The 24584-nt window shown below is 43.2% G+C and overlaps 1 protein-coding gene across 3 annotated transcripts; it reads right to left on the bottom strand.

The window, feature by feature from the left end:
* Positions 1-3788: 3788 nt before the first annotated feature.
* Positions 3789-14866, bottom strand: pecam1a (platelet and endothelial cell adhesion molecule 1a). 3 transcript variants are annotated; one of them, XM_053444115.1, is made up of 15 exons: positions 14686-14866; positions 14562-14585; positions 13058-13351; positions 11959-12255; positions 11609-11869; positions 11208-11489; positions 9446-9745; positions 9075-9356; positions 8218-8350; positions 8019-8086; positions 7822-7875; positions 7324-7404; positions 7174-7230; positions 6601-6623; positions 3789-4929 (listed from the first exon to the last, which is right to left on the bottom strand). In XM_053444115.1, the coding sequence occupies exons 1-15, from the start codon at positions 14738-14740 to the stop codon at positions 4669-4671; spliced, it is 2472 nt and encodes an 823-aa protein (XP_053300090.1). In that variant the 5' UTR covers positions 14741-14866; the 3' UTR covers positions 3789-4668. The 3 variants fall into 3 exon arrangements, with proteins under 3 accessions (XP_053300090.1, XP_053300088.1, XP_053300089.1); XM_053444113.1 differs by having other exon boundaries at positions 3789-4926; positions 14686-14864; XM_053444114.1 differs by lacking the exon at positions 7822-7875 and having other exon boundaries at positions 14686-14864.
* Positions 14867-24584: the final 9718 nt, after the last annotated feature.

The raw sequence follows: 24584 nt of genomic DNA on the forward strand, positions 1-24584 counted from the left end.
CTCCTGTGGACAGCCGGCAGCCTGCCCTCCTCGAAAGTTTCCACCAGGGACTCCGGTTTCCCAGAGTCCAAAACATGCAGGGCAGGTTGCTCAGCAGCGTTTTCTGCCTGTGGGTGTAAATGTGAGTTTGAATGGTTGTCAGTCTTTTCCTGCTTCTCACCCAGCGTCATCTGGGATTGGCACCAACCCCCTCATGACAGTTGGTTTTCATGTTTTCAAATATGGAAGCAGTTGAGAAACAAGTGGACAGAGTATGAAGACAATCTTAGCCCATGACACCTGCTCATAAAGATTATTAAATTAGAAGATGTCAGCGCATAAATAGGAGGCGTTTACATGAGATCAGGATGGTCTGGTCTCCTGCAACCATTAGATAAGGTTAACTCGTGGCTGTGAGACAGTGAGGTAATGCTCTCTCCTTATGGGCCCTCACCAAGAAAGGAGAAGCTGCAAAATCACACACACATGGCTGCTTGATATTTTTGCACCGTGAATTAAAAGATTATAACGATCTCCGACACGTCTGAGCCGTCCTCCAGGATAAACCAAACCACCATCACGTCACAGGGCTGGACAACTTTGATTCCTGTCTAAAATAATTATGTATATTGAATTAATTATTATAATGAGAAAGTGAAAGTAGATTTAAGATAAATACGTGGTGACTGGAAAGATCTCGACTACTTAAAGGTTCCTCCGCAGGAAGAAGAACGATGAGGTCGACATGATGACCTCACTGCTGCATCTGAAGACCGCAGCACTGGCCGCATAAGGCCAAGTCAAAGACAGGATATTCCCAGAATGCATTTCAAAGAGGTCAATATGCTAATTTTAGCGCAGCGGCCAATGGCAGTGCAGGAGTCCTGCTCCAGATACAGACGGGGGGGGAGATCAGGTTACTTGGCGGAGACATGAACGGCGTGGGTGAAGTAATGAAAAGCGGACGGAGCACCAGGCCCATAAGTCTCATCTATCACTTCGACCATATGCACGTATAACGAGCCCCTCTACTTACCACACTGCTGCCGTGATCATGTGACTGTATTACATGCTGGGGTGGGTGTGCGTGCATTCTTTGTAAGATGAATCCTAAGACACCGTTAAGTTAGATGACCTCACACGTCACAAGTGTTGGGAACGGTAGTAAATCCACCATCTTCTCCCTGTCAGACCAGTGACGACCAGCAGCACCATCCAAGGGCAAAGTGTGCGGTGCCCAAAAGGACCCACGGGAACACACTCTCCTCTGACCCGCACGTTTCTCGCTCACACTCTATTTAATGACTTTGTGGTTTTGTCTCTTTGGTCCCTAAAAGGAGATATAATCTCTGCTGTTTGATTTTATACTCTTCATCATCTGTCCAATCATTCCCCAGCAGCCTATTTCTATCAACCCTGCTTTTACATCTGTGATATCTACAGTGCCTTGCATAAGTATTCACCCCCCTTGGACTTTTTCCCATTATGTACTGTTACTAACTGGAATTCAAATAGACTTAAATAAACTTTTTCCCGTTTGATCAACAAAACATGCATAGTACTTTGGAGGTGCAAAATAAATTTTATTGTGACACAAACAATAATGAGAACAAAAAAGTTTTGTTGGGTGCATAAGTATTCACCCCCCTGTGTCAATACCTGGTAGAACCCCCTTTCGCTGCAATTACAGCTGCAAGTCTTTTGGGGTATGTCTCTACCAGCTTTGCACATCTAGAGATGGAAAGGTTTGTCCATTCTTCTTGGCAAAAAAGATGAAGCTCAGTCAGATTGGATGGAGACCGTCTGTGAACCGCAATCTTCAAGTCTTGCCATAGATTCTCTATTGGATTGAGGTCTGGGCTTTGACTGGGCCATTTTAAGACATTAACATTCTTTAATCCAAACCATTCCTTTGTAGCTCTGGCTGTATGTTTAGGGTCATTGTCCTGCTGGAAGATGAACCTCCGCCCCAGTCTCAAGTCTTTTGCAGACTGCATCAGATTTTCTTCAAGGATTTCCCTGTATTTGGCTCCATCCATCTTTCCCTCTATTCTGACCAGTTTCCCTGTACCTGCTGAAGAGAAGCATCCCCACAGCATGATGCTACCACCACCATGTTTCACTGTTGGGATGGTGTGCTCAGGGTGATGGGCAGTGTTGGGTTTTCGCCACACATAGCGTTTTGCATTGAGGCCAAAAAGTTCAATTTTGGTCTCATCTGACCAGAGCACCTTCTTCCACATGTTTGCTGTGTCTCCCACATGGCTTCTGGCAAACTCCAAACGGGATTTTTTATGGATCCCTTTCAACAATGGCTTTCTTCTTGCCACTCTTCCATAAAGGCCAGATTTGTGGAGTAGACGACTAATAGTTGTCCTGTGGACAGATTCTCCCACCTCAGCTGTGGATCTCTGCAACTCCTCCAGAGTAACCATGGGCCTCCTGGTTGCTTCTCTGATTAATTTTCTCCTTGTCCGACTCTTCAGTTTGGGTGGACGGCCTCCTCTTGGTAGGTTTGCGGTTGTGCCATATTCTTTCCATTTTCTTATGATGGATTTTATGGTGCTCAGAGAGATGTTCAAAGCTCTGGATATTTTTTTATAACCTAACCCTGCTTCATATTTCTCCACAACTTTATCCCTGACCTGTTTGGTGAGCTCCTTGGTCTTCATGATGCTGTTTGTTCAGTAATGATCTCCAACAAACTCTGAGTCCGTCACAGAACAGGTGTATTTATACTGAGATTAAATTGCAGACAGGTGGACCCTATTTACTAATTATGTGACTTGCAAATGTGACTTGTGAATGCAATTGGTCGCACCAGATCTTTGTTAGGGGTTTCACAGTAAAGGGGGTGAATACATATGCACTCAACACTTTTCAGATTTTTATTTGTAAATAATTGTGAAATCCATGTAATATTTCCCCCCACTTCCAAATGATGCACTATTTTGTGTTGGTCCATTACATAAACTCACGATGAAATAAATTTTAATCTGTGGTTATACCATGACAAAATGTAGAAAAGTCCAAAGGGGGTGAATACTTATGCAAGGCACTGTATGTAACGGAGATGATGCTGTGATTAATGTGTGATTAATAAACAACGAGCGGACTGAACTACAGCTCTGTGCAGCGGGTGTAAGTTTTCAGTTTGGCCCGTCGGAGCAGAAGGGAGATCTATTCACAGACGCCTGAGAGGGCGCCACAAAGGCCAAGAGGCACACATGTTGGCATACAAGAGCTCGGGGGGGGGGGGATGTTGGAAATGTTGCAACACTGGTGGTGTCACGTATTTTGCACGCATTCACGGAGACTTAGCAGAATTTAGATGAGAAAGCTGATATAATGTAGGGGTCGGTGGAGGAGCAGAGATCTGTGAGCTGGAAAAGAAGACACAGGCAGAGGGATGATGAAGATGAGCTCTTCATCTGCAGGCCTGTCCATACGTGAGCCGGTGCTAAGAATGGAGATGAAAGCGTTGCCGGTGGTCAGGCTGCTGGTGTCAGATGTTACAGATTCCCACATGGATTTGATCTGTTCCCCGGGGCTCCACGAGAGCTTCCTGTCAAAAAGCAGATCCTCATAATCCTCGATGTCGACGGCAGTTGCTACGAACCGACTGAACCGGATGTATGCGCTTGGATTAAGTCCCTGTCCCAGTTCACCTGCAGGGCTGGTTTGACTGGTTTCCAGAACTGAGAAAATGACTGAGTCACGTACTTTTAACTTCATGCAGGAACGAGAAAGAGGTTATGGAATTTTGTGGAGACGGACTCTAACTCTAACAACGATTCATAATAACGTGATGTGAATACAAATAAATGGGGTTTATTTGACAGTAGAAATCCAATTTGAGTTTTGTTGTTACAGACGATATTTTATATTCACCGTAGAAAAAGGTCTAAATGTCTAAATAATGAAATAAATATTGTCTGAATTCCACGGAGCCGTCTCTGGGTCATGTTGTTGTTACAGCTGATCGGACACCTGACCTCAGATTAGGGTCAAATTGATTTTGAGGTTGTAAAATGCTCAAATGTTAAAGATTGAAAATGTTTAGAAAGTTTGCCGATGTTACAGTAAATGGCTTCAGGGTTGATTTAGAGGAAGGAGGTTTGTGAAACTGTGGCTCGATTAATAAAATAAATGGTGGAACAGAAATTCTTTAGATAAGTGAAGATTTGTGTCTGATTTGCATTATAAATAGTTTCCCAGAATAATTCTGCTTGAAAGATTGCTTTTAAATGCAACCTTTAATCTTTACTGCATATAACGTTTGCACAGGCAGAATAAACTGAGAACATTTCAATGAAAATATCCCCACTTCTGAAAAAGGGATGAGTGCAGTAGTCATGCTTATTCTCTATTGACAATTACAGGCTGTATAAAAATGATTCTCACCATTCATTCCAAACACAGCTTTATATGCAGCAGCCTGGTTAGAGTCTGTGGAAGAAGGATGTGGATTTGGTGTTTTTCTTGTGAAGGAAAGAGAAACACTTAACAAAAACATTTTATTTGCCCTCAGGGACAAAGCAGGTGAATTTCCAGGGTGGAGTGTTTCTTTGCAAAGCTTTACAAAAGTACATTGTGTAGTTACACGTTGTTTCTTAGTGTTGTTTCAGACCCAAAGACTCCAGCTGGATAAATAAGGGAATAAATATCCTTGTTGTCCAGTTTTCAGTCTCATTCTCCTTGGTCAGCAGTGCTGGCGTCGACACTGACAGGTCTGTCCACCTGGTGATGGTGGACAGGTCCGTCCACGGGACCATGCTGGACAGGTCCATCCACGGGACCATGCTGGACAGGTCCATCCACGGGACTATGCTGGACGGGTTCGTCCACGGGACCATGCAGGACAGGTCTGTCCATGTGGTCATCCTGGACACCGTGGTTAACGTGGCGATCTGTATCATGATTCAGATCTGCATATTCTACTGACCCCTGCTGATAGGGGACAAAAATAAATGAAATATGAAGCTCATGTGAAGAGAGTTGAACACAAGATTACTACACAACACTGTTTCCTGAATCCATCAGCGTGACAGAGTGGCTCCTTGTAATTAACCGTCCCTGATTGATAACATCACCTCAGCTCGTTCACCTTAATGAACAAATCAGTGATGGATGAACAAGAACAGAAACAGTTTTGGAATTTCTTGCACGTTTTGCTGAAAGGTTTATTGGAAAAGTGAATATGATTTAGAACCAATCAAACCAAACCAAAGACAAAGGTCTAACTTAAAGCAGCTGTGAATGTCCAAAGGTTTATGGATGTTTTTGTTGATATCGTTATCTCATATACAATGTTTGTTGAATGTCTGTTAATAGCACATATGCATAAAGCTGCTGTGAGTTGACTAAAAGACTCTAGGAAACGAGTATGACACTTGTGTAAATTGAAGGGAATTACAAACTAAATATGAAAGTTTCTTTATGTTGTTTCTCAAAACCCTCTCAACCTGCTAAATCATCTTTCGATAACAGTTTTCGATGGCCTGTCATCTGCACATCACAATATGTCCACATCATATGTGATATGCGTTAATATAAACCATATTGATACTATATATCATTTTATGCAATAATACTGTCTTTTGCACACTCTGTCTACATATTCTTACACTCGTAGTATATTATATTATCTATTGTATCGTCAAATACTTATATTTATACCCGTACTATATATCATATATTATATCATACTCTTTGTATATTCTTTGTATATATAAGTCTATATACACATATTTATACATGTGTACATGTTATTATTATTATTATATTTACTATTATTATTATATATACTGTTGCTGCCATTATTACTATATACTGCTATTATATTGGTATAATTACTGTCATATATAAATATATATTATGTTATATTATATACTATATATACTGTACTATTTTTTTTTATTTTATTTTTTATATACTGTCTAACAATAACATTACCATCATATCATCAGTACTACTACCATCATCTGCCACTGCACCTTATCTACCTATTTATCTTGTGTTTCTGTTTTTTTTTTTCTTTTTCTTTCTACCTCAATATTTTTTATTTTATTGTATTGTATTGTATTTTATTGTATTCAAATGTACCGGCTGCTATGACGACTTAATTTCCCTTCAGGGATGAATAAAGTTATCTATCTATCTATCTATCTACAAACCACTACAGTGAAATGTGTATATCATGTACAGACTCTGCATTCATTTTTTTTTATTCCAATGTCTTATTATAATATGTGTATTCTCATTCTGAGCTGCCTTCTGCTGTTACAACTAAATGTCCCAGGTATGTGGATCAATAAAGTTTTATCTTATCTTATCTTAATAAATGACACATTTGGTGCCAAATCACTTGATTCTTTCCGGGACATTTCCTTTGTATTTATTCGTAAACTATCATGAATTCATGATGCTGGAAAAACAAAATGTCTACACTCTCAGTTATCTGTGTGCAAACAATACGACCTGACACCAGAGTTTCACTTTATTGTACCGTGTGTGTCCATGAGAGGTCACTCTGAGCAAAGACACAGACGATTCACGACTGTATGTTTCCTGTTTGCATTATGTGGATGCACTGAATATGACAAGTGTGCTGCTACTTACACCATCAGTCGGATCCGGGACACCTGCAGAAACAAAGCCAGAGGACAAACTCAGGAAACGAGAGGAGTCTGAGGGCTCGCAAACTCATCAGCACTAACGAACCAGGGAGATTATCACATCGCACACACACTCACACTATTATTTATATGCTAGTAAAGTCTCTTCCTATGTCTCCTTCACTTCTGCTGCCTCACTGTGTGACACATGATGACGTGTGAAGAGCCATGGAGCTGTTAGGAACCAATGACCGAACAATGGACCAGACTTTCCCTCTGGAGCGTCAGACAATGGAGCGCCTCGGTCTGAACGGATGTAGCCGCTGTTTTGCTCTGATTGTAGGGAACAGGAAGTTGTCTTTGATGGAAGCAGGAAGTGGACACCTGGCGAACGGGCCCTCTGTGTTCATGGGACATTCTTTCCCCAACAATGCAGATGTTTACAATCGGAGCCGATCCTGTTTCCTGAGGCCGCTCTTTTTTTTTCAAATGTGAGCCTGTGACCTGATTTCTCTCAGAGCGTTACAAGTGTGTGTGTTTGTGTGTGTGTGTGTGTGGGGGGGGGGTTCAGTCGTACCTTGCATGGAGTTCCTCACTTCGCTGTACACCGTGTCCGTGCCCTTCTTCACCGGAGCTAACGCAGAACAAACACAAATACTTCGGGTCATGTTCTCAGGGTCACGTTGAATTAGCGATAGATTATAATGATGCTCTGAGGTAAACTCACCTCTGTTAGGATCTGCCTCGCCGATACTCACCTCTGTGTACTGAGGTGAGGGAGCAGGCTCACTGATCTGATCATCGGACTCTGCAGCACAAAAAAGGGGCCACTCATAAAGTTTATTTAATTTCATAGTATTTCAAAAAAAATGTTTTGCAGGTGAAAATCTATATCCCTCTTATTATTGACAGTTAATTTTGACCCCCACCCACAATAGTAAAAGCTATTAATGCACATTTCATTGGTGAAAATTGTCCCAAACAAATGCATAATTTACTTCTGTACCATCTGAGTTGAATAAACACAACAGTGATCAGCTGTTTAGTGAAATATCGAGATGTTTGATGAAAAATAAATAACGTATTTGTGACCAATTGTTAAAGGATTTGTCTTCTATGCTGAGATATTGAGAAAATCTTGAACAATAAGATGAACTGCTCATATTTAAATTCAAAACATGATTAAAATGAAAAACAATTGGTCTGTCCGGTCTCTAATACCCACCAGAGCCTGATACATGTTCACTCCAAACACTTTTCCCCATAATTCCCGGTGTAACTACACAGAGAGAACAAGAACAACACCAGCTGTTGAGTCAGTATAATGCAGAACAAGTAGCATTTGAAAAAAGAGGACATTTTTTATTTGAGTTTACTTCAGCACAGTTTGCTGTTGCATTATCAGCAGATGAGGTTTTTTACCATTTGCAGCCTGGTTGACCTCCGCCTGGGTGAGACTCAGCCGCTCTAGCTTGGTGCCGGCTGACTTCCTACGACGAGGTGGACACAAAACCACAATCAGCTTTTTCAAACAGGAAGCTCCGTGGGCGTCACCACCCTTCTTGTACCTCATTACTTCACCTTTAGAACAAAGAGATGTTTGATAAGAACAAGAACTCACACTGACAGATCGCCTGTTCTCTTCCTCCCACACACAAGGAGACGTGTTTTAAGGGCGACGATGAGGACCAAGGCCAGGACGAGCACAATGCAGAGGCCGGCGATCAGACCTTTCTTCCATCGGGCCAACTTCACTGTAGAGACACAAATATTTAAATTCTATCATGATTTAAATGTGAAAAAACAGCTTTTTAAAAATCTACTCACAAAACCTCAATATCTTCAACTTGTACCTTTCACAAATATATTTTTTACATTTAATTGCTGTCTTTGATATAAGGTTATATGTACTATATTCGCTTCCACTAGATGTCGCACTAGCACCAGTTTCTTGGACCAAAATGCTTTATCGGTGTTGCTAAGTCAAATGAAAGTGGCCATTAAATACACTAACAGATACACAGGTAAATAGGCAGCTGCCATGCGGACTGGTAAAATTGCATCTCACAGGTCAGCGCCTCCGTTTGAGATACTTCGGTTTGTTTTTAAAGGTTCCGTGTGTGGGATTTGGTGGCATCTAGAGGTGGAGCTGCATATTGCAGTATCTGAATACTCCTTGCAGCACCCTCCCCTTCAGAACATGTAGAGGAAACAATGTTGGAGAAACATGGTGGACTCCATGGAAGACTACCCGCTTGAGATCCAGCTAAAGATTAGCCTGGAGCCATTTTGTTTCCTAAACATGGAGGGCGAACTGTTTTACAGGAAACCAGAGCACCCTGACACAACAAGATAAAAAAACCATTATTCCTCTTTACAATAACACAATGAATCTTACCTGTTGTTTTCAAGAAGTCATAACACAGGGACAGATGTGCACTAACCTCATCACTGCTGTTACCTGAGGACCAAACCCACCTTTAATGCTGACAGGGTAACTCCGTTTGGTTTCGTTGGCTGGGTTGGTGCTCTCACAGTAGTATTCCCCTTTGTGCTCCCGCATGACGTTGCGTATGAAGTACGACTCCTCCTGTTTGTTTGAGATCTCTGAAGCAAGAACGCCCGCTGTCTCGGCGTGATACCAGGTGAACGTTATGGGAGGAGTCCCTCTCTGGACAGAGCAGGTGAGGGTCAACTCCTGCCCCTCCGAGACGTCCCCCATGCCGGGGTCTATTAAAAACATTGGTTTTGACACAGGCTCTGCAGAGAGTAAAATCCCTATTAGACTTGCAATGACAGTGTTTTTACATTGGTTCAAATGATTGTCATTATTCCTGCATCCAACAAACCTATGACGTTGGTTGAATCGAACAGCTGCTGCACTGATCCCACCACGGGAGGATGGCTGGGACTGTTCCTTGCGTGGCATATAAAGTTGTTTAAGTCCAACCTCTTAAAGATGGCAGGTGGGTTAAAGAGGGCTTGTTGTCCCGGCCTGCTCACCAACTGGTCTCCAATTACCTTTCCTAGGCCATGTAGGGTGTACTTGATGGGCAGAGTGCCAATGTCACTGTGACAGAGCAGCTGGAAAGGTGTTCCCAATACAAGCGTACCCCCCACCACGCTTAGCACGGGCTTTGAAACAAGAACTGGGGAGAGAGAGAATTAGCCAGTTAGTCAATACAAAAGAACAAACAAGATGTAGATGAACAAAAGTGTGTTATTACTAGTTTAAGACACAATTGTAATTTTACCTCCTAGCGCTTGATGCCTAAATAACAAATTACATGAACCCTCCTGAGCACCAATGGGCAACTTAGACTGAGGGATAAAGGACATGTAGTCAGTGTATACTATACATATTATATATGTATAGCAGAGGTGTAAAAAGTACTGAAATATTTTACTAAAGTAAAAGTACCTTTACTCATTTTAGTTAAGTACAAGTAAAAGTACCCATCTAAAAATCTACTCAGGTAAAAGTAAAAAGTAGTTCATTTAAAATGTACTTCCACCAATTTGATTGGGGCCACTCCTATACAGTGCAAAAAGGACAAGGGGTCATAAATCCAATCCAAAAAACGTGCTGTCCCACTGTATATTTCAACTTCTGGTTAAACTTTGGTCCACCTTTAGAGCACTAGTCTACAAACTTCTTGTTGAGTTTGAGCAGCAGCTGATTTTCAAGGTGAGTAGAGCTCATCCGGGCTCGCTTTAAAGTGAACAGCTGAAGAGTCGCTCGCAGGCGGCCGAGGCAGGTAGGCCAGTGTTGAGTTTCAGGGACAGTTTTTTGATATTCTGAGGACTTCAGTTCAGCAGGAAAAAACTGAGTTTTTACTCAGTAACGGATGTAATTTCCAATGTAGCGAAGTACAATACTTCAGTCAAAATCTACTTAAGTAAAAGTAAAATTACCCATTTAAAAAACTACTCAAAAAATTACAAATTACACACAAAAAATACTCAATTACAGTAACTTGATGGAATGTAATTCGTTACTTTACACCTTTGATGTATAGTATATAGAGGGTCTGCTCATGTGCATAATGAAGCTCTGCAGAGACGTGCTCTCTCCCCCTGAAAACCATCTATTACAATAGTAATCTTTCAAAGTGCTGGCACACCCAGGTTTTCTGGGAGGTGGCAGTCGGACTGATTTACTGCATGTTACATCCTAAACACAATTAACAGATGATGATTATGATTAATTATGACACTTATGAACCATGTACCTGGTGCAGAGGTATTTTATTCATCATCAAACAGGCAGTATTCCATTATTTAGATAAGCACTAAAGGTACTTTCACTACGCACTTCAGATCAGGATCTTAGATCATTAAAATGAAACCCATAATGTCTTCCTCCGTGCTAACATCACTGTGAGGCTGTGGGCACAGTGGGAGCAAAGCTAAAATGATGTTGTTATTTATGACGCTTGTAAAATAGTTCCCTCCCTTTGTCATCCTTTCATCAGGTCTATAGGTAAGAAATGACCTGTTGCTTCATCTTAGTTTACTCTATGCTAGCAGTTGCTAATTAGCACTAAACACAAAGTGAAGTTTTAGGCTGTCTACCACAAATGTCCATCGAATTGTAATTTCACGACTCACCTTTTGCTTTAACAACAAGCCTTGGACTCTCTTTGACAAAACTGTGGGCAAGAGAAGAACTCAGGGCTTTACAGGTGTAGTTGCCGTTTGTACTCGCGTTTGCCACAGAGGTGTACGTCTGTGAACGGGCGACCTCGACCTTATCTCTGTAGATGCTGAACACCATGGCTTTGTTGTTGATCCGCTCAGGAACGTAAACAGTGACAGAGCAGGTCAGTTTGAGGCGCTCGCCCTCAAATATGAAAAGAGGCTCCAGAATCAGGCTTGGCTTTGAAAACAGCTCTGTTGGGGTCAGACAACAAGAATGAACCATGACACAATCTTTATACCGTACATGTTCAATTTTAAACGTAAGCTAAGAGGACATATTGGACATTTCATCCCAGATTTCCAGTACTTGCCTTTGACTGTGATTTCTTGATAGGTCTCTCTCTGCACATTGCCCCACTCTGCCTTGCACACGAGCTCCCCTGAGTCGCCCTCTTGAGCTCTGAAGCGGTGACTGAGGCTGACCCTGGCTTCCTTGAGGATCCGCCGGTCCCTCGTCAGGAACACGCTAACGTCTTGCAGGGAATTCACCACTTTGCAGACGACCTCTATGATGTCGCCCTCATAGACGTTAGGCGATGGCAGCACGTTCATGATCGGGGAAATTTGAAGTTCTGCAAGACACAACTCAGAGTCACACACCGTTCCTCTGGCAATCTGAGCTTTCTTCTGGGTGATGTGACAACTCTTTTTTTTTTATCACCTGTGACTATGACTTGGATCTCAGTGCTGCTGTTGGAGTGTCGGGTCCCAGAATCCAAATTGATCTCATAGGCGCAGAAGAGGAAGTAGTCTCCGACGTGTCTCAGGACAAGCGTGGTCTCTGAGGTGTTACCTGTGGCTGCGACCTGCTTCATCCTCTGAGGCTCCTCTTTTCCATATCTCTGGAAAAAGCGGAATGAGAGGGACCCCTTCTCATCCGGAGCACTGCAGGTGGCCATGAAGTCATCACCCTTGTACAAGGTCCTCTTACTCAGATACAGGACGGGGGTCTGCAGGCCTGGAGAGGAGAGGAAAACCCAGTAGGACAGTGGAAAGCAAAGCCATTACTCCACATACTGATACTGGCTCTTCAGATATAACAGTACACATTCATAAGCTGCCTGGTATGATGAATGTATCAAAGCTGGATGTGCGATAACCCTGCATTGTGTGGTTTTGAGTGTGATAAATGTTTTTGTGTACTTTGCAACATTTATTACAAATCAAATATATTATTATTTTGTAACAATGATTCTAAGTAAATCAGGTTGTTTTGAGTCAAAAACAGGGTTTACTGTAGCAGAGGAAATTCAAAATCCTGTTTTTTATGCCAAAAGAAATTCTAGCATCCAAAATTTAAACGTCAGTCGGCTGTAACGCGACATCTCTAATGCAAGAAAATAAATAAACTCAATATTCTATTTAAAGCATAAGAGACAATACGTTCAATTTTCAAAAGTCTAAGGTCTGGGGTTTCCTTGTTCTTCTACTCAATTAGCAAGTCATAATTTTTATAAAACAATAACAAAGTATTTGATCAATAATTTTTTTTAAACTCTGCTGTTTAAAAAAAAATGGCTGGTTTATTCATTATTATTTGCAGCAGAAGGTATCTTCTATCATGCTTTGTGAAAAATGGCTTGCAGTAATATGAATTATTGGAATAACATACCACTATGATGATGAATGGAAGAGCTTCTGGAATGTTATTACCTTTTTAGATCACACTACAGTAACCACACCAGACAAAAGCAATTATGACTAATACAAAAATCAAATTCATGTAATATATTGGGCCAAGTTCTCGACTCCAGCTTTACCTCTGACCTCGAGCTTTTCGCTGAAACTTTTTTTGCTCTTGTCTTTAACCGTGACCTGACATTCATAACTTCCAGAGTCGGCGGCCCTGGCCGGGTCGAGTTTGTACACGACTGTGTCTTCTGTGGTGATAGTGGAGTGGATGGGGAGGTCGTCCTTTCTGAGCTGGAAAGTGTGCGTCAGGTTCGGGAGGTTTTCACTGCTGACTGTGACCCGGCAGTGGATGGTCACAGGTGTCCCGCTCTCCACTGTGCTGCTGGGCAGGACTGTGAGGCCCACGGCATCTATAATGTACGCTGCAGGTTCAACACAGACACACAAACATGTCACAGAGAAATATTTGAATGTCTCCCTCATGGAAAATCAACACAAAAGACCCGAAGCAGTGACACAATACAGAGCTCGGGGTGTGTTATTCTTTGCACAATAAAGGCAAAGTGGCTCCCTTGCCCTCTATGTGCTGCACAGTAAGTAGGAGCTGCCAAAGGAAGGAAAGAGCTTCAACAAACAGCTTCTGACCCTTTTCCTCCCCCAGGGAGCGCTGTGTTGATTTATCGCTCCTCTGCTCTCCCTCAGCAACAACAACACGGTGTAACCTGCCTCCACAGCCACAGAACAATCACTTAGTCAACATCCTCAAAGTGCCGCTGCTGGTTTGGGCGCCAGCTCGGTGATGTGGAGTCACTGAGGCAGAGAATGACCAGCCACTTCACAAAGAAATTATACGTAGACTGAGAAAGTGCATTGTTGACATTAGAAATATTGAACTTTTATAAAATAGTCTTCCAAAAAACATAGATATACCACCATGCCGCCCTTATTCTTTAGTCTTAATGCAACTGTTTCATCTGCATAAAACTGTGCAATAAGGATAATGCAACAGGTTATGCACCTGACTATTACTACAATTACTTAAAACCTCAAAGTCACAACAGACGTTATTTTAATCAGAGAACCTCAGACGTGTTTTTGTTAACAGCTGTATTTTCCTGTTTTCAGGTTTTCTGCTAAGCTAAGATAACCAGCAGCTGGCTGTGGCTTCATTGACTGGACAGACATGATAATGGTGACGTCGAGCACTTTGCATAAAGTCTATTTCTCCATAATTTTAATTTATTCATATAACACGTCATCATTCTCTATAACCACCTAGTTAGGAATTCCAGATTATTCCGGTAAGCAAAGAGTTTGAAAACTATTAAAGAAGCGAGTTGAGCCAATAGAAAGAAATACCCAGCTCCCGAGAGGACCACTGGAAATAGCTTCAGTGAATCACATGAAAAGACTTGAAATATCGAGGAGGTCAGGAGTGCGTAATACAACATACGTTTATTTATCAAAAAAAAAAAACACAAAAAGACAAACGTGGAGAGGTATAAATAGCATCTCGTCTAATACAGTGAGTACATGGTGACCTCAAACTGTCTCAACACTGCAGAAACACTGGGCCACATTTTCCCAAACAAGAAACAGATATAAAGATGTACAAGACGCAGTTATACTTACATCCCTGTCCTCTGGCCAACGGAGCTGTATTTGGAAAAAAGGAGAAAACCAACAAACGTGAGGATCAGGAGATAAGTCGAGACTGAAGGAAAAAACTGAAAGCAGCACAACAGGGGGTCCTTACACAGGTGCAGGAGGCCGGTGAGGAGCAGCAGCAGGTTGGGGGGTCTGGAGTCCATCCTGGGCGATGGTGGTTCACTGCTGGGAGATTCAAAGACGGCTGCAGAGGGACGACGAGACAGGGGCAGCAAAGGGCAGCGAGAAGAACAGGGGAGGGCCGGAGGAAGCGAGAGGTGGAGTGTGAGGAGGACAAACTCTTCCAGTGTGTTGCAGTGCAGTGGGGGATGATGGGGGGGGGGGGGGGGGACGGGCTGGTACTCGTCTTATCATACACACTCCTTGTGCTGCTGGACTGACCAGGAAATGGCTGCCACTTCCTCAGGAATCAAGCATTTTCTTTGTTTTTATTAGTTAACGAGGGAGGAGAATTTTCAACAGGGTTTTCAGAAACCTCCTCGCCCCCTCCTCACTTTTCTCTCAGCATGGAGCCGGTCTGGAGGCTTCTTACATGGTTTAACACCTAATGATGAAGGACACACATCTACAGACACGTCTCTACATGTGGTTGTATCGGAGATTAGACTGTTGCTTTTCCAGCTACAGTTCCAAAACAACCAACACTGAGAATCATGCACACCGACCTTAAGGCTGCTCTCTACCCACGAGCTCACCTCTTGAATTGTTAATATCATCTGCAGTTTTCTTTTTACTGGGCTTCAGGGATTCCTGCTGAGTAATGATACAATCTCTTATCCAATATTAAGTGTGAAATCCAAACACACACACTGTTTTGACAACACCACCTTCCACCACGTGTTTAATCCTCTCTCCGTATACCCTCTTGTAAAAACTGAGAGATGAAACTGTGATGGAGCCCCTGAATCATTTATAGGCAACAAACTAAGATCTTAGCATCTGCCAGACTTTAACTGCAGAGAGTGTGGTGATGATTTATAAATGATGTACACACACAGAAAAAGGAAATCATCAAGTGTTTTATGGAGAAATACACAACGTAGTGGAGAGGCAGATTGAATTAATATGGTCTCAGTCCCTCAGAGTTGATGAGATTCAGACTTATGACAGTGGGCAGGTTTTGAAGCTTCTTACAAGAACTCAACTCATGTGAGATCAGAAAGAACAAGTGATGAAGAGCCCTGATCAGAAAGAGTCTCTATCTTTAACCCCCCCTCCCCCCCCCCCCTGCATGGGTGTGTTTATACACAGACGCTTGCACATTGGCTTTCACACTTCCTATTTTGATTTGGGAAGTTGGGAAAGAAAGCACAGAAAGGTCAAAGCAGTTCTGCAAACAAATGTTAGGCAAAGTTAATAACACGATGTACACTGGTGCAGAAACCTTACTTTAGAAAAGCCTGTTGCATTTGTATCTATTTGCAGTGTGGAGCATCCTGCAATCCTCAACGACAACCACTAGGAGGCGCTGAACCATCAAAAATAAAGGGAGTCCTTGGAAAAACCCTCATGTTCTGCAGCTCCATCTGCAGAGCTCATTTGTTCCACCTTCCACACACACATATAACACACTGTACACAGGTGTGGTGCGGCTTCTGGAGAGCTGTCATGGAGGTGCTGCAGAGGTGACCTCCATTAAAGGCCATGCCAGTCCACCATTAACCGTCCAATCTGACCCAGCACTGCAAACCATGAATGTTTGCAGTGAGCATCAGGGCTGGTTCTGCTGAGGTGGAGGTAAGAGGCTGTTTAGAGGCAGTAAGGAGACTTTTTATAGAAGCTTCTGCGGCTGCACGCTGCCTCAGCAGTGCACGTTGGATAGAGGCCCTTCCTGAACATGCAGAAGGAGATACAGAACAGAGACGCTTGAAGAAAGCAGCAGACATCCTTTACACCTTTAGTGGAATGAGAGTATTGATCACAGATGTCATGCGGTGATGTGTGGGGGGATTTTGGGTTATCGGAGGCATCCTTAGCAGTCTCAATAGGTGTAGTAAACATTTAATCACATCCAACACCTTTAATCGTAACTTCATCATAACTACTTGTATTGAGAGAGAAGAAGAAGATGAATTTTTGCAAGAGATGACTGAGTAACACACCTGGGGGGGGGGGGGGGGGGGGGGGAGGGGGTTGCTGCGTGTATTGAGAAGTTAAGGTGAAGTTAACACTGTTAAACTCTCAGTTAGAAGATGGTACAGTCACTTAATCTGTATGAATGACATGTTTAGTGTGGAGATCGGGATAGAAGATGAACTAATTTTCTGTTTCCATTATCTTTTCCCCTTACTTTGATTTCTCAGCAATGGGAGACGTCAGGTTACAGTGCTAAACACCCAGGATCCTCAAGTGCCTCTGCAGGCTTGTGTATGGGTTGTGTATACATACGTACATAATCTATACATGAGATTGACTCCATCTTTACCGTCGTTTAATACAAATTCAAGTTAGCTAAATAACAAGTTGAGTTCATAACACAGATCTCAACCCGTGGTTTATTAGCAGGTGTCCAAAAAACGTTTTCCTTAGTGGTCATTTACTCGATGGTTCAACCTTCACTGTGCAGAACGATGCAGGTGAAAGGTTTGGAGGACTTTTCACTTTCCTCTGCTGAAGGCGAAATCTCTTTATCTGAGCCTCTCACCACTTTACTGCACGAACACAGTCTGGAGGTTTGTTGTGTGTGTCAGAGCTGGACAGCGGTGGAGGAGGACGGTGCTTGTTTTGCATGCGTTTACTGTATTTTCACGACTGTAACAAGTGTATCGCTCTGAAAGACGTGATTGATGGCGGTCCGCGGTAAAGCACCATCGACACTGTCGGTTCTCGCTGGGCCCGGGTCAGAGTGGTGATTTATCTCCTCGCCCCGGAGCCTCTGTGCAGCCAGCACTTCTCTCAGGCTGCCGCACAGGTCGTGGCTCCGCTGCACTGCGAGTTAATCCCCATTTATCCACTGCAATGATACATCTAATGCTCAAAGTTTGGAGGATTATCAGTGCGGATGCTTCAAATGCTGAGCGCATGGAGGTTTAGGAGCGATCTCCATTTGATTTATTGTGTTTATGAAATGTTCCCTTATTGTGGATGCACTTCAAACTGATTGTTTTCAGCTAATTTCTTTTAATTTGTCGACAAAGGTCCGTGCATCACTCAGTGTTTTGTGTGTGTGTGAAAAGGTTTTACATTTTAAACTGAACATAATGAACTGTGCTGCTGTTGTTCTGAATTAAGGACGTTCAATCGAAACACGTTAGACCGAAGAGGCAGAGAAAATGGAGGAATTAGTAAAAATAACAATCTAGACTTCAATGCTATTTAGGCCTATGGGGAGTTTTGGTGGATAATAAAGCTTCACCATTGAACGACACGTGTTGGGAAATGGGTTTCTGCTCCAATGCAAAAGATCTTCAGGGCCTAATAACAAGCAATCAACTCAGGCTTTTGTAGAAAAATCCAATAAGTACAATCACGCAATCGTGTTTTTTTTTTTACCGGACACATATTAGAACAAATGGTTTAATACAACAAATCAAGGGTTAATTTAATGTCGGGCAATGACAGAATGGTAAATGGTTTGTATTTATAGTGCTTTTCCGAGCTTGATGATCACTCAAAGCACTTTACAGTACAGTTCTGCCATTCACACACACAGTCATACAGCGTATCCATTAGAAGCACTTTTCTCCTTCTATGAGGGGCCACTCAGGGTTCAGCATCTTGCCCAAGGACACTTCGGCATTCAGATGGGGAAGAATGGGATCGAACTGCCGACCTTCTGGTTGGAGGACAACCGCTCCACCACCAGAACAGAGAGTAAAAAGAAATCCATCTGTAGCCCCCCCCCCCCCCCCCCCTCCATGTTCTACTCCCTGGCCCAGTAGGTTTTGGCAGCGTGCAGCCACTTGTTTCCCCAGGGAGCCTCTGCACCTGACGTCCGGGCCGGCTGGTGGAGGGACAACATGGAGACGTGTCTGCCTTAGGCGCAACAGCATGCAGGAGGCAGGGAGCCTGTGGCTACAAGGCAAAGCTTTAAGGCCAACCGCCCCATGCAACATCGCACAGCCAACCGCAACGCCATCTTCCTTTTCAAGGGACATGATGATTCTGTATCTAAATAACTTCGAAGTCCCAATTTAGCCTCTTTCCCCTCTCTCCTTTTTGTTTGGATTTTCTTCCACATCATGATTTACATGTCATTTTCTGCTGGAGACCGACTTTCTCTCACTTTCCCTGTCCTTCTCTCTCTCTCTCTCTCTGGACTCCTTGCTCCACCCACCTCATGTCTGCAGAATCAATAATAAATGATCTGAGAGACTTGGCTGTGGCAGGCGCCCTGCATCGACTCCCTCAGGGTTACTGAGGGAGAATCCAGACAATGCTGCCGCTCCTCCAGCAGCAGCAGCAGCAGCAGCAGCAGGTTTACAGTCAAGACAGTGAAGCAGAGGTGACACTGAGAAAAGACTCATGCTCATTGTTCCGTACTGCAGCGCATTAACAGGGAGCTCTCACGGATGTATGCATCACGACACAGCCGGCCCTCGAGCCTCCACCCGTCGCTCCTGGCGTGCTGTACGTGGACAGCTCCATCTGAAACTCCACACGGGGGCCGGTGCACTGAGAGGCCTGCTGTGTGCTCACTGTCCACAGGAACCTGGATCCAAGGACCCCTCTGCTGGTCTGAGCATGAGCCTAATCCCTTTTCTCGCCCCCTTTTTGTTGTCTGTTGACGTGCTCTGGTTAGATCCACCCTGCTGAAGTGTCCTTGAGCAACACCACACAGGGGTGTTTCTCCATCGCAGATCGCGGTGAGAGGTGCAGAGCGAGAGAGAGGATCCCATCTGTGTGAATTTTTTTTATCAATTATGCAGGCATCAGAGAACATAAACAGAAATTGCCCTGTAACTCCAACAGTTCTATCTCTCTCTCTCATAAAGGTTTCAAAGAGAGAGAGAGAGAGAGAGAGAGAGAGAGAGAGAGAGAGAGAGAGAGAGAGAGAAAGAGAGAGAGCCTTTGAGGCAGAGATGTGACCGCATCGAAATACACACATCGCACTAATTCTTCAGTTTCTGTTGAACAACTGCAGAGGAAGAGAATTTATAAAGATGACTCTTATTTAAATTGCGAGAGTCAAATCCTCCCAAAAACTAATGTGGTGTTTTATGTATCGTGTATAATATTTTGAAGGTCTCATCTTCATCATCGCTCCACACGGACGTGATGTTTTTTATCTGCCTCTGTTTCTTCTTCTCCAGTTGAATACATGAATACATCGACTTCTCCACCTCAATCGAGTTGAAATGTACATAAATTACCTTAGTTGCCTTTAACCACCATTACCAAGCAGAGCCAAGTAAAAAACACACCAAAGTGTCTTATTTCTGTGTGGATTATAATGAGATCTCATGCAAATAAGTGAATCAGTTAGATACTCATTAACAAACAATGTGTTGTGCCACAGATGGTCGTTATTAATTTTTCACCGGAGTGGAGATGTAAAGATGTTTTTTAAGATGGACGACCTGACAGCTTCCCCAAAGTGAAGCCAAAGTGTCTCGATCGCCACCTGGTGACTGAAGTAAAGATCACAAACATATTCTACATGTTAGCAGATAGATATTTCCTAAAGTAGCTTTCTCTCATATTCTTAAGTTCTTTTGTCGATTAATTAGTTATTTGATGCTTGTGATTGGTCTTTGGTATCTGCTGGAGCTCGCTACCCCCCAATCCCAAATGTACAGACCCCAAAGAGCCAAGCTGGTGTTGTCTCTTGGGGTGTTGATATCTGGGATATTTGGGCTTCACCCATCGGAGACGTGTCGTCCATCTTTATATACAGTCTGGGATAATCGCTGGCTCCTGCTGTACCTGTAGCTTTTACAAAGGCTGCTTGAGTTTGAATGAAAGAACAGAGTTACGTGACCTTTCAACTCGGTATTCTCATAAAAATATGGCCACAATGTACGAACTGCTTGTACACCTGGAAGAGATCTGATCCCATTAGGACACAGAAAACCTTCACCTGCGCTCCAGCCCTTTACTGATTAAGATAAGAATGTGAGTTTCACACAAACACGCAACATTCAACATTTAACAACTGGCCTTTCTGTGCTTAAAGTACCACAGTCAGAGCCAGGGGTTGGAGCGTCTTGTTTGGAACGCCACTTAGAACGAGATCAAGAAGTGCAGACGAGGAGCCTCACGTAGCAGCAGAGACAAAGCTCTAAATAGCGTCCTCAGATGAGAGGCTCTCCAGAGAGAAGGGTCTCTGTTTGGGTTCTCATCCCTCCCGCGACGGGTGTTGGTTCATCTTTAAAGTGCTGACACACCGATGTCAAGAAGGAGAGCCTCATGATCGGTGATGCAGCCGCGTTGACGGTGCTGCAACCTCTGAGGCGACACAACAAAGTGTTTGTACTGGTTAGACTGGAGTTGGTCCTGACGCTCTCCACACACTTGTTGGGTTTGACCTGACGTTAGGTGCTGCTCCCACCATGTCACGGCGGTGTCAGCCAGAGAAGCTATCGACCCCTGAGGGAGCATGGGGCTGCTCCGGTTAATCAGCAGAGCTCTGATTAAAGCATGCAGTTAACCCCAATGCTTTGCTTGGTTGAAACCCCGAGGTCCCATCACAGAGGAAGGTCATCTGGGAGAGCCCTGCACTCACGATCAATATGAGCATTATGTTCATTCACGGGATTAAGACAAAAGACCAGCTCCTCTGTGCAATCACCCCCCCGCCTCCAGCTGGGCCCAGGACTCGTTTAGAGCTATAGAAACTGTAAATGGTGTGTGAGGGTAGAAAGAGACGCTGCTTCTTCACACCTGCCCCCGAAGGTCTGGTGACAGAGGACGCTTCCTGAGTCTTGAGCTCTCGTTCTTCTTCAGTGTCTTCTCCGGGTATCGCTCCTCTTTTTCATGCTGAAGTATTTATATTCTTTTTCAATTATTCACGTCCATTGTGGGTTAGAAACATCATCGACAGGATCACTGGCTGGTTGTGAATTCTACATTCTCCTACTGTATTCTCACGTGGGCTCAGTCGGACATTCTCCGATCATTGTACTCGGGGACTGGCCGGAAGATCTCCAGAGAATCTCCACAGCAGCTGCCTGTTTGCGTTCTCTCATACAGCCCCCTAGTGTTTGCCACCAGGACTACAGACACATTTAAATTTGCAAATATTCATAAACTTTTGAGCTTTTGTTTTTCCGATGTTGAGACTCACTCTGCAAACACAGAGAGAAATACAGCTGGAGGTGCACGGCCTGACATTTTGGCTAATTTCCACAGTAAATGTCAATAACAGCCTATTGTAAAAAAAAAGAAAAAAAGAAATAAGGAAAATACCAGCACACAGGAGAGAATCAGTTGGAGAAAAGTAAGTGGGGAGAAAGTCAGGGACTTAGCATTGAGCATTATATAACTCACAGCCTTTGCTGGCATTGGCCTTTATAATAGAACAACGAGTCTCATTTGGCAGGAATGCTAATTAGAGGAAAAAGTACAAAATTCATTTAAAATGGATGTTCGAGGCTCCGAGTCGCCTTTTGCCTCCTCTCGGCAAACACGATTCTGAACAACTGGATCAGGAGTCTGTGTCACTGGGGCACAAAGAGTAGAAAACCCCTAATTTAACTGAGAGTGTGTGTCACGTCTTATTTTCTGCCTTGAAAACCCGTCTCAGAGTCACAAGCGACTGCAGGGGAGCAATTATCCACTCAATCCTCAAAGCAGCAGAACAAAATCAGCCTCTTAAGATAAGATGAATGATGTGTCGTGGTTTTCCCATTGTTACTTTTTGTATAGAGCTGAGGGAGTCGTTGTATATATGGCAATGGTATTCAGCTGCCAAAACGTGAAGCCAATGCGTCTTGATCACCCCCTGGTGGCTAGATGAAGTAGAGGTCATGAGGGACAGACTAAACGAGCACGGATCAAATCATTTTTTTCACAAAAATCTTTCTGTCATTTTACATCATTCTTTTCACACTGATTTATGTAAGTAAAGTTTTGATGATGTGATTGTAGATCGCGTTAACGTTGCATAAGGTTGAAGAACAGAGTTGCAAAACATCCGTATGCCAAATGTTGTCCTCAGGCTACATACACTGGACACGTCCACATGGGTGTGAAGTGCATGTATTGATCTGCATAGATCAGAACGTCTGCATCCTGATAATCCATCGGTCAGTTTCCTCCTTTGTCTGTGAAATGAGAGCTTTGCCTCGGAAGAGAGACTCGGCACGAACGCATTCTGATTTCATCCAAAAGTCGTCTTTCTCCCCGGATACCTGTGATAAGATTATTTGTTTTATTTCATCATTTTTACATCTCATTTCATCACCTGTATATAAAAGCGTAGAGTGGATGTGCTCTGTTTAAAATTCCGGCTCAGGATCAGCTTCACTGTCAGGAAACACACACACGCAGGGATACACACAGACGCACTAACACAAACACAAACACACAAATTTTCATACTGTAAGTCCTAATTCAGTTTCTAATCAATACAAATACAACCTTTGATAAAAACACGGAAAAAGGCTCAATTTGAATTAAATCAAAATATTGTGACTGCAGAGCTTGAGGCCATTATCAATACTGAAAAGTCTCAGTGGGAGAAAGGAATGAACGGAGGAGAGAAAAAGAAAGGACGGTTGAAGTGCAGAGAAATAACATGGCACTGCAGAACTTCACTGAGGAGCGTGAGGCGACAGATCCCAGTGCTGAGAGGAGGTGGACATGGAAATGAGACTCGTGGCTGCATCATGACTGGTACCAGTATAAACTCAGCTAGAGAAGTGGCTAAATGACGCTAGAGGACTCACCACACCAATTAGCATGTTAACGACTTTATCTGTTCCCCTCCGCTGCTCATACACGGTGTTTTAACAAGGACACATTTCCAGTAGGGGTGTTCTCATTCACACGTTTTCCCTGTTTTCGTTGTGCGAGTATGAAACAGCCGGTTGAAATGCTGACCTCGAAGACGCCGTGCCATGAAAACATCAGACACCAGGAATCTTCTGCAGTGTGCTGGTATTCCGGAGGGGGGGGGGGGGGGGGGTAAAACTTTATCCATGAGTCAGACGTGACTTCATTGAGACGTGTAGCATTCCATCCATTCACATCCTCTCTGCAGGAACATTGACAGAAGAAAAAAGGGACAAAAGGAAACGAGGTATGTGCAAAGTGACCTTGGAGCCGGTTTATTGTTCATCCAGGCACGACTTGAAGAATGGCAGAGATTCTTCTTTCTGATTTTCTTATTTTTCAGAAGAATGAGAAACTAGAGGAGAAAAAATTTGACCAGAATATAATGAAACTGTCACCATAGCAACCACTCCAACACTAACGAGGGGGCCGGTCCACCTTCGTCATTGAGCGACAGCGGGACGACAACAAGGGAATGAACTCCTTTGATTTCAGGGTTTCACAGGACCAACGAACAGGATAACATGAACCTGTTTGATGCTGCAGGGAGCCAACAGGAAAGATGAAGAGGAGGGAGGGAGGGATGGGGGGGGGATCACGGCATCACAGTGAAAATAAAACTATGAATTCATCTTAACTCACATACATTTACAAAATAAAGGTCATTGCGTCATCCTCACGATTATGAAATGAAAACATGAAGAAAACCTCACTGACAGTATAAATCCATATCATTTAATATGAACCACTGCAGAACACAGAAAATTAAACATTGCAAACCACACCATAGAAATTAATAACATTTATACATTCAAGTCAGTGCAATTCCACATGCAGCACTCGACCAAACATGCAAATCAGTGAAAGCTGGTTTAACTTAAACACGAGCTTCTTTAGAGACCTAATAAGGGAATTTATCAAACTAAAAATTCATAGTTATTTAAAACTTAAGAAACACTTTTTAGATCATATTTATCTTATTTTAACCGGAAGAAGGTTGTTAAGTTAAAGTGATACACAGATTTTCACATGTACTTTATTCTATTTAATTAT

This window comes from Pleuronectes platessa, chromosome 16, assembly GCF_947347685.1.
Source record: "Pleuronectes platessa chromosome 16, fPlePla1.1, whole genome shotgun sequence".
NCBI classification, from domain to species: domain Eukaryota; kingdom Metazoa; phylum Chordata; class Actinopteri; order Pleuronectiformes; family Pleuronectidae; genus Pleuronectes; species Pleuronectes platessa.

Bases quoted from the DNA above. Each gene is read 5' to 3' on its own strand.
- pecam1a (XM_053444115.1), bottom strand. From the start codon at position 14,740: ATGGACTCCAGACCCCCCAACCTGCTGCTGCTCCTCACCGGCCTCCTG. The intron at 7,405-7,821 runs GTGGGTATTAGA...TTTGTGCTGCAG, and splicing joins TGAACATGTATCAGGCTCTG to AGTCCGATGATCAGATCAGT. The intron at 4,930-6,600 runs GTAAGTAGCAGC...GTCCCCTATCAG, and splicing joins TCCCGGATCCGACTGATGGT to CAGGGGTCAGTAGAATATGC.